We start from the raw sequence: 10,346 nt of genomic DNA, 5'->3' as shown, positions 1-10,346 counted from the left end.
CTGAAATCTTAACATGCATTCTCTCATAGAACCCCTAATTAAATATAAGCCATTTTTCCTTCTGATGTCAGCAAGTGCCTGCTTACCCAGCTCTGATCACTGAAGCAAATAGAGGATAGCAAGATCCTACTGCAATCTATTAGTGCCTCATTAAGTACGCCAACTATTTGTAAAACATTCTTCAGGATGAGGAGCACCCACAAAAATCCCTGCAGGGAATTAGTCAGTCTCTGTTCAGTGCAAATTTATTGAGGTGTGGTAGGTAAAATCTAAAGTCTCGTGTTGAATGATGAGCACGAGTAGAAAGCAGGAGGAGCTGCCCGTGCCCAGAGAAAGGCGGTCACCACGGAAGCAGGGGTCTCGCAGAGGACCTCGTGGGATCCTGTTGGACCATGAGACCCTCAGGAATGAACTTATTTCCATCTGGATTTTAGTTCTGCAACAGTACGAAGTTTTTGGGGGGTGGTTGTGAGCATTGTACAGTCCAACGAATTGTATAATGAAGGTTTTTGAGATTATTTGCATCTCAGTGAGGAGAGGGATTAAGAAAGGGAAGTATGAAGATGAACTGACATCAGTTGATATTTCCTTGAGCAGATGGAGTGTGTTAGGTAATGATCTCCAGTGTACAGAGCCATGCTAGTGAAAATTCGTGGTATGATATTAACACAATATAATACAAATCATTGAGCTTCTCTGAGATGGGAAACTGCCTGAGAAGTCCAAGAGCAGGCATTCAGAGAGGTGCAGCAGGCTCCAGGGAATGGATAGCCAAGGACTGAAGCCAACTTGGATTCAGAGAGCAGCCAGCATACACGTAACTTGCTTTCTGCAGAAGCAATGGCAGTCCCAAGCTGTGCTTTGTTGGTTTTCTGAAGAATCTTAGACAATTCTTTGCCTCTCTATGGGCTCCACATCACCTTGTGATCTATGCCAGGAATGCTTCCTGTAGGGGAAGCTTCTTTCACCTGACGAGATCATGGCACAGAAAGGTGTATTCTCTTTTGTCTGAATGAAAACCAGAGTGAATCAAAGTTAATAAGAGGCTTCAGTGATTGGTACCAAGAATGCTTCAGGCATCTGAAGAACAGGAAGGCCCCACTACTGTTGCACTGTAGCACAGTATTAGAGAGAAATCTCAAGGACATCAAGATATATGGTCAGCTGGATTGGAGCTAAAGTCCTTCTGACCACAAAGGACAGGGAATTTCAGTGTACCCTCAGTCTGCAAGAGATGCAATCACTTGTCAGCCTGCAGAAGTGACTGCTAAGACATCACCTTTTGGTGTTGTCCTGGACAATTCTACAGGCCACTGATGTGGTACCATAAGGCAATTCATATAGGAAAAGATATAACACTTCTCTGCAGATGTTGCCTCAGAAGTAGAACAAAATTTTCCATTTGAAAAGTAATATTAATGTGATATTAACTGTTCATCTTTAAAGATCACAGGTAAATCAGTGCTTTTTCAGATGTGTTTATTAGCTCCTTTATAAAACAAGCATGTCGTGAACTAAGTTGCGTTTACAGCAGAAATAAGAATCATATGCAATAGCAATAAATAATAATATAATAAATAAATATCAATACTTAAATAATAGAGTAACAACAAACACTTGTGGATAGATTAGCAATGGTTTTCTGAAATATCAGATACTTCCTATGTTTCAATGTTTAAATACTTAAATCACCACCCATTTCTAAAACTGGAAGAAAAAGGAAGCATGGTCACAATTAAGGACTCTTTTAATTCCACTGATCTTGTATCAAGGACAAAGGCCCAAGCCCTCAAAGATATTTTGAAGCATTTTGTCCTCCTGAAAGCCACAACTTAGGTGGTTTGACAAAAAAAAACTAGGGGCTTCAACACATGCTTGTGCTTTTTTTTCCAGACCTGGGCACTTACACTGTAAGCAGTTCAGAATTAGGATTTTATTCTTTTCCTAAGGTTGTGTGAAGACACAATAGCACTTCTGGCAGTGCTAGAGAAATATCTTCAAAATGATCTATGAAAATCCATATTCTAAAATTCTAACTTTAAATACAGGCTTAAAATTCACATATAAAATCAGTTCTCAATTGCTCTCTGAAATATCAGATACACAGCAGTTGAACTATTAAATAATTTCAGCTGCCTACGATGCACAGTGTTGACCACAAACAGCTGAAAATGTGCAGCAGTTAACATTACCAGGACTCTGAGTCTGCAGTTCCTTCTTTTAAAATATTAACTGTCAGACTGGAAGATGAAGATAGCCCAGATGTATGATACAGAGCTGCCTCATGCAGCCAAGGCTTTCTGTGCTGATATATTTCAAATAAATAAATAAATAAATAAATAAATAATAAATATGAATGTAATTATATAATTTAACAATCAAATAATTAATAAATAGTTCTTTCAATAAGTTACATTCTCTATAAGTTAACACATGAAACATCCTGACTAGCAGCTGCCATCGACGGACACTGCAATTCATATCAAGTAAATAATAAATAGATCAATAAATAAATGCAGTAAAAAAGTACATGGAACCAACAATAATAGCTGACAGGAATGTATCAAAATACCATACATGTTAATATAACATGATGTGTGCTAGTGGTGTTACTCAAATCTGGGGAATTTAAAAGATCTGTCAGAATCAGGATCATACTATTCTACTATGGAAAAAAAAGGTTAAGGCGTGGCTTCTTAATAATCTCACATGCAGATTTTTCTTCTAATTAGCATATTTTCTTGTCTTAATCCATCCTTTGCTTTCTTGAGGAGCATTACACCAATCTCTTGGTGTTTATCTGTAAAATAAATGAAAGGCAATTACATAAGAATTATCTTCATTTTCCTCAGACCTACGTTTTTAGTCAGTTTCTCAATAAAGCTGTGCTGGTCTTAGTGATCTCATGAAGCACCACTGATCTTTCTAAAGGACTCAGAGGCAGACGATGCCAGGCTCAGGAGTTCCCCAGTCAGCCAGGGACTGAGAATTTGGCTTCAACTTATGAGGGCTGGGACCTGTCCAGCTTTGGCCCTCTGCTCCACCAGCAGAAGGCTCTTGGAGTCTTACCTGCAAAGTGTAGACCACTCACTCCAGGATGAGTTGTAATAGCGATCCCTGGCCTGCACAAAGATCTTGTCTTTTGGCCCAGTCTTTGGAATCTGAATAGACTGCTCATCAGCATCATAAACCTGTGAACAGGGCACAGCTCCATCAGTAAGGGTCAAGCAGAGCATAAAGTGCCAGACAGACAGCACCAAGCATGTGTAACTGCAGAAAACACTGGTGGTCTGTTGTTCCAAAGGCACCAATCCTCTCTCACACATGTCGAAGTCATGAACGGTTGTAAGAACCTTAAACTCAGTGGAAACAAACTATGACTCCCATTGAAGTTAATGATGTAAAGCAATCCGAACCCCAAGCTCAAACTGTCATAAAATCAGAGGGCTCATTTGTTTATCTTTCTTTTTTTTTCTCTCTCTCTTTTTTTCCCCTCTTTTTCCTCAAACAGGGAACCCTAAAAGGCAGAAGTTGCCAGAAGTCTGAAGACTTTTGGCTAATACAAGAAATGCTCTGTAGATCTGCCAGTTTCTCTATGGGATTGCATAACACAGCCCTACCAATATCAAGGAATCACTACTAGGTGAATGGCCCCATCTGCTGGTAAAGGCTTGCTTATTATTTTTCACATATAAATATCCTTTTGTGTCCTTGGTTTAACTGGATTTCAGACCGTAATGATCACATTTGTTAATTTTCTGACTTCTGGACCAAGGAGAGCAGCGAAGGACCTGCACTATGGTCAGTTGCTCTGTGTATTTCTTTCTACTTCTCCTGTTGATTTCTTTGACTACCAAGACAAATCACTCTACTGCTGCTGTGTGCCCTTTAGTGTACCCATAAGCATTAACACCGGAAGCAAAGTAATCTCATTATTTCAAGCTAAAATGGATTAGCAATATTAGGGTTAACAATTCGTTGACAATTAACTAATAACAGGAATATGAGAGGCAAAGACTTCAGTCTTCACTAGTATCCACAGAAATGCTACTAAATGAGTCATTGATGCCTTATTTGACAATTCACACATAAAGTCTGAGCTAGCCAGGTACAAATGACATACAAGGAACTCACTGCAGCAGATCCTAGACCTATGGATTTGGAAATTGGGATTTTCCCACATTAGGACCCACATAGTCTACTAATGAGTTAGTCGATACTTATCTCACGCTAGCATTGGCTATGCAATACTGGACTTGATTTTATCTCCCAACTTACATCAGGTTTCATCCACCCTAGGTTGAATCTTACTGCTCACAGAACTGAAAAGGAGGTCACTGTCTTCCAAAACAGAACCTTTCTACATTTGGGGCTCAGCAGCATTTTTATTTTATTTTAATTCTAGTCCACAATTCATGTGCTCTAAGCTTTTATTTACACTGTCTGTTAAAACAGGAAAATCACACATCAAATGTTGCATTTCTACCTTGCTTCTGTATTTCTTCATGCTTTCAACTTTGACCCTGAAAGTCAAAGGGAAGTAGGACTTTGGTGTGCTCCAGGTTCTGGGATATGTCCAGGTCACTGTTCCATTTGTGCTTGCATACTGACATTGAGGTGGGTCTGGCTTTACTGCAAGAGAAAATATAGAAGGTATTAATACACATTAGCAGCATAAGATCACGTTGGTGTACTACTGCTGACAGTTTTACATGAACTGGCTGTTGGAACCTCTATTAAATTATGACAGGAGTTGGCATGGTGCATAAGAACTGCACTGTATGCTTTCATGGAAAATTAACAACATTCCCACAGCCTCTCTGGGTAAGATCCTTCAGGGTTTTTTTTTTGCCTGGAGAGCTCTAGGAAGCTCTGTTAGAGACAGATGGTTATCTTCACCCCCTGCTGACTGTGAGGGCACTGAGCAAAACATGTTTTTGTCCATCTGTAAGAATGGATCAGGAGTGAGACATACCTGACCTTAACCATTATCTGAGTAAATCTGCAGTTCTCAAAGAATAGCCTGCTGGGTTATTGGCTATTCTCTGGCTTCCCCCACATGCCCCTTCCAAAACACATCTATGTAATAGAGAAGGTTACAGAAACTTCTGGCAGATGTGGGAGAGAGAGGCTTGGAGGTCACAAGCTATGGATACGTTGCTTCTTCACTTCCTCATCTTCTTCCAGACTGCTGCTATGATTCGTTTCCCCCTGTTCCTGTAACTGGGGGCAGGATACAGATTTACAGTAGAACAGAGCAGGGATTCCCAAGCTTGGTTTGGTCAATTACCATTGCTAGTTCCACTGCCTGCAGCAAGAATAAGGCTAAGAACTAATGATGATTTCTGGTCTACTCACTGATATCTCTGATGAAGAAGCTGCTAGTGTAGTTCTCATATTCCACCTCATCAATGACCTCCAGGAACATCTCAGTCGGCTGGTGCTCTTCGGCAAACGGACAGTAGTTTTCCTTCTGGCACTGGGCAGTGTATTCAGTCACAGATTTTTCAGTGTGAGCCACAGGGCTGCTGCAGGTTACATCTCCTTGAGAGCTGAAAATACAACAGAAAAAAAAAATACCGGTTTGTTCTGAGAATTTTGTTGCCGTAATTATACCACTTTAATTGGTAAGATGATGTTTGGTCTTGTGTATATCGTGCTATGTCTGCACTTAAGGAACAGCAGAAGCAATTCAGTGTGTTCTTACCTATTTAGTAACTATATAATATATTAATAAAATAACAAAAGTCCATCCCAACTTCTGCTTAGCAGAAGAAATTTGTGTTTAAATATAAAAAGGGATAACTTCATTTCTAAAGACCACTGCTCCATGACAAGCTGTGGTATCTAACTTTGTTCCTCAGACCTTTCCAAAACCTCGCTGGAACAAGCAAGGCATGGTTAAACCATTCAGTTGGGAACTAACAAAAAAATGCAACCTTTAATAGATGACGAGAGCCTTCGTCTACATTTACATTCAACAAAATAAAATATTTTGCAGTTTTTTTCCTCTCTAACAAACTCAAATGACCTTTGCCCAGGCACTCCATGTTTTGGAGAAACCCTCAAGAGTGGTGGGAGGTAGGAAATTCCCCCAAGGTTCCCCTCACACATTTCCCTTGCAGGTTCCTGCAGTGTTCCTCAACAGAGACTTGGCCATGGACGTGTGGCTTTTGTCGTGGGTGCAGCCTCCCACTCCTTCAATTCCACTGGATCTGATGAGACTCAGTGCTATGATTGTTTCTGCTTTTGGCTCAACTTCCTCTCTCTTCCCTGCACGAACTGCTGCTTTTGCTATTGCTTAAGTGTAGCAGCTGTAACAATCTGGTGGGGGTTGTTCCATTTTCAAATCTGTATTAATTTGAGAGTGATTTCAATGCTCTTATTAAAACCAATTCCAACGAACGCTCAAAATATTTTGCAGATGTTCAGATTCTGAAAGCAGGATTCCTCCCCTTCCATGTGCCCTCAAGAGCTCACAGTGCAGCATCTCCTACACAAGCACCAAGGGCTCTTCTGGCTGTACTATGAAGTGTTTAAGGAAAGTACAAGCTTTTACCCTTTTAGGCTCCTGATTGTGAACTTCACGCTTGGACTCTCATTTTCTGTCATCCATGAACATGTGAAAATTCCAGAGTAGTTCTTTGCCTCACATTTTAAGAACGTCTTGCTTGGCTCTAGATGGACAAAGAAAGAAAATGCAATTTATTTACTTTTTTTGACAAAGTGATCAAAACAGAGAGAAAACAGTAGTTCAGTAAATTCCAGTCTCCTTCGGCAGGTGGGTATGCAGGCAGACACAGCTTCCTGCTGCCCACTGGGCAGCTACCTCTACTGAAAAAGAACAGTTGGAGGCCTATACAACACCACATTAACCATATCTACACAGCAGTTGGCAGGAGCTAGAACACACTAACATGCTGCAGAGACCTGTCAGTAAGGGACTTATTTAGACAAATCCATTGGTCCTTTTTGTAGAGAAAGAGTATACCTATTCAGCTGGAAAACCTTCCAGCCTTGGAAGTTCCTGTGTTCCTATGTTCCAGAGTAAGGGACTGCAAGCTGAGTAAGCTGCATTGCAAAAATGCAAAATATCACAGATTTGTCCTAGTGAATTAATAATGAATGGAGAAGCTCAAATGGCAGTACTTAAAATCTTGATCAATCCCTGATTCTGACAAATCTTCCAGCCCTGGCTTTGCAAGGACACATTACTTAGAGGCAGAGCACTCTCCTGAGTGCTGCGTCTGCGAGATGGAGGCAAAACAAATCCTACCAGAAAAGCAGTGGTGTAGTACTGATAGTATCCCTTATTTTCTATACCAGTCTAGTTGTTCCTATCATCACTCCATCTACAAGTCTAAATTAATTCCACAGCAGATTCATGTTCTGCTCATCAGTCGCACTACACACACACTGTCATCATCTCCCTTTCACTGTGGAAGTGTTTGGAGATGGCTGATGTCAGGTGTACAGTTCTCAAACATTTCTGCAGAGCTCCCTCTAGTCTTCACAAAAGTGCAACGCACAAAACTGACCACAATACATCATCACATCATGCTGTGACTGTACCTTTATAGCTTTTCAGAATCGACCGTATCATTTGCCCATTGGAGTCTACTTTAGTTATGAGGAAGAAATTGTAGCTGATAATCTCGTGTGTCTTAGCTGACAGACAGGTGTAGTTGCCAGCATCCGGGAACTCCTTCACTTCGGCGATCAGAGTCTTTCCAGTTCCTTTCAGTTCTGTTTCCTTTTTCCAGTAAACTGGCAGTGTTTCATCAGATGTGTTACAGGTGAGCTTCACTTTTTTAGCTGGTGTCTCATCGCTCCACTCAGATTCTATGACATACACTTCAGATATTGCAGAGAAAGACATGTTACACCAACCAGAATGAACGGTATGAAGGCTGAATTGAGACATTTTTTCAGCTCTGCTTTCTAGGAAGACTGCTACCAAATCTCTTTCTTCAGTCATCTGGACATCTTCACTACAAGGACTTTACGTTAAATTTACAATGCATCTAGAACCCACCGACCAGTAGGCATGACATTTTAATTGGATAAAACGCTTTTTTTCCTTGGGTCCCAGAAAATCTTACAGTGATTCTTAACCATGGGAGGAGGCAGGAACCTTTCTTTTAAAGATGAGGATGCCAGGACACAGTGAGTCTGGATAATCATGGCCCTTGGCTTTCACTCACAGAATGCCATGTGCCAGCCCTCAGTTCTATGGTGTTTGGCTCTGTGACAGGACCTCCTCAGTGGTAAAGATTTGTGTGTGAGCAATGGGAAGGAGGGCAGCTCTAGGTAAGTGGTTTGCATTTGTCTGTAGCTAATGTTTTCCATTTTCTAGAGGGATCAATCTGTACTCCTATCACTCTGGTCTAAAAGGAGCAATTATTGAGAGACAGAAGAGCTCTGAGTTACAGCAGACATAAGTGGACTACAACAGGGGCATGCAGTCTTCTAAATGCCATCTTGTAGCTCTGCAGTGCCCTGCTGGTCTTTCCAAATTACCAGACACACCACCTAACAAAATGTTTTGGAAATATTCCATTGAAAGAGCATTATCTTGTCTGTTTGCTATGGTTTCATGTAGGAAGTGAAGTAGTGGTCAGGTTGGCTGACTTCACCTACACTTCTGTGTGACTACAGTTCTCAAATTTAACTGCTACTGCTCAGGTATTCTACCACTGTCAGAGGCTCCCCAGTCACATTTAGTGCTGTCAGAGACTTTCTACATACAAGAAGGAGCTTTTTACATACAAAAGGGGATTTGTCTCTCATGGTGCCAACACCACAGCAAGCAGGAAACCAGAGATCCAGCGAGCCATGAAACATTTACACCAGGACACTGCACTAGCAAAATGACAGCTTCAAGACTTTACTACAGAGAAGAAACACCAAGAAATCCATGTCAAATGCTTGAAACATGCAACTCCAGGAAGGTTGGAGGCTTAGCAAAACTACTGATGGATTTTTGAAGGACAGACGAAGTCAATTTCTTAGAGTTCAAACACAAAGATAAAGAAGTGTATTCTCAAGACTTCAAGAAACAGATTTCTTACCATTCTCTCTAAGTTTCCACTGTGCTTCCAGAAGGGCAGCAAAGGAAAGTAATGAAAGTAAGGCAAATAGCAGGTGAGACATCTGTAGGTAAAAAATATATTACTTCATTTAGGATTGTTCAGTGTGTGTTGTAATCGAGCTCAGTGCTGGATAAGACGACAGATTCAGTTCCAGTGAACTAAGAAACATCCTCCCATTCTAACAATTCTTATACTACATCAAAATTGCATAGCAGGCATGCACTGCAGTTTGAGGCAAGATGTTGATCTGCTAGTTATTCATATCACAAACCAGTATGAGAGAAGAAATCATGGCACTTGGAGGCAACTGTGTGCACAGGTCTTGACCTTTATCTGGTCAAGTGAGCTAGTTGAAGAACTAGACCTGTCATTAGGTCTAATTTCCGACCTTTATCTGGCCAAGGGCTCAGAAGCATTCCCAGATCCCTGAGTCAAACTTTCCTTGAGCAAGAGAAACTCTACTGATGCTAGTGAAGCTTCTTACAGAATAAGGCACTGAATCAAAGGATCGATGAACATAAATTCCAGTCCTACAATGCTTTTGGATATGTGCCAATGGTCCTATATAAAAACTCATACTACATAAAATTATGTACATAAAATTCATAGTTCATATTGGGCTAAAGCTTGATACATCCTCACTAGATAAAGAGGAGGGGAAGGGGGGCAGCAGCTGCTCCTGACTCCTCACGTACCCCCTATATAAGTGCATATTCAATATGTAGTAGATATGCTTAATAGATAAACATGATACAATATTTATTTTCTGAATCTCATGTAAAATACTTTGTCCTGAATTCAAAATACAGTGATATGGTTTTGTGAGAAGGCAAACACTCTTAGCTCCCTGTAGACAGGATTATCTGTAATTTGTGAACAAAAACCACGTTTTGTCTCTTTCTCAAAGATACTCATTTCTCTCACAGCCACATGGCATTCATCACTGTGCTTCTTAAAGCTGATACCTGAAGTATTGATTAAAAACTTGGAGAGAGGAGAAGGGAATACAAAGAGCTTTCTTTTCAATATCACCATCAAAATTTAGAGCTTTCAAATAAAAAAGCTTCATCCAATTTTAGGAAGAAGCTTCACAATTTGGGTTTCCATTGAAAAAAAGTTAAAAACTCCCATGGAAAATTTATCCACCTCTTCCTAACTCACAGTTGTCTTGAAAAATTAATCATAAACAGAGTGTTTCAGGACATCATTAATCAGTGCAGATGCCTGAGCACTTCATAGGTGAGAATGGCGTGC

At 40.5% G+C, this 10,346-nt stretch overlaps 1 protein-coding gene across 1 annotated transcript; it reads right to left on the bottom strand.

Moving 5' to 3' along the window:
- Window positions 1-3,065: 3,065 nt before the first annotated feature.
- Window positions 3,066-9,153, bottom strand: IL12B (interleukin 12B). The gene is made up of 6 exons (XM_031597907.2): window positions 9,072-9,153; window positions 7,573-7,854; window positions 6,560-6,677; window positions 5,359-5,552; window positions 4,487-4,632; window positions 3,066-3,191 (listed from the first exon to the last, which is right to left on the bottom strand). Exons 1-6 carry the CDS (start codon window positions 9,151-9,153, stop codon window positions 3,066-3,068), a joined length of 948 nt encoding a protein of 315 aa, XP_031453767.2.
- Window positions 9,154-10,346: the final 1,193 nt, after the last annotated feature.

The sequence above is a fragment of the Phasianus colchicus genome, chromosome 15 (assembly GCF_987193195.1).
Source record: "Phasianus colchicus chromosome 15, bPhaCol1.hap1.1, whole genome shotgun sequence".
Classification (NCBI taxonomy): domain Eukaryota; kingdom Metazoa; phylum Chordata; class Aves; order Galliformes; family Phasianidae; genus Phasianus; species Phasianus colchicus.
The sequence above is the reverse complement of the archived record's forward strand: the minus strand, read 5'-3'. Positions and strand labels throughout refer to the sequence as shown.

What these genes read in the sequence shown, in the direction of transcription:
- IL12B (XM_031597907.2), bottom strand. Translation starts at nt 9,153, where the DNA reads ATGTCTCACCTGCTATTTGCCTTACTTTCATTACTTTCCTTTGCTGCC. An exon ending in GATTCTGAAAAGCTATAAAG is followed by an intron (nt 6,678 to 7,572) that starts GTACAGTCACAG and finishes TTGTCCATCTAG; the next exon opens with AGCCAAGCAAGACGTTCTTA. An exon ending in ACAATCAGGAGCCTAAAAGG is followed by an intron (nt 5,553 to 6,559) that starts GTAAAAGCTTGT and finishes TTGTATTTTCAG; the next exon opens with CTCTCAAGGAGATGTAACCT.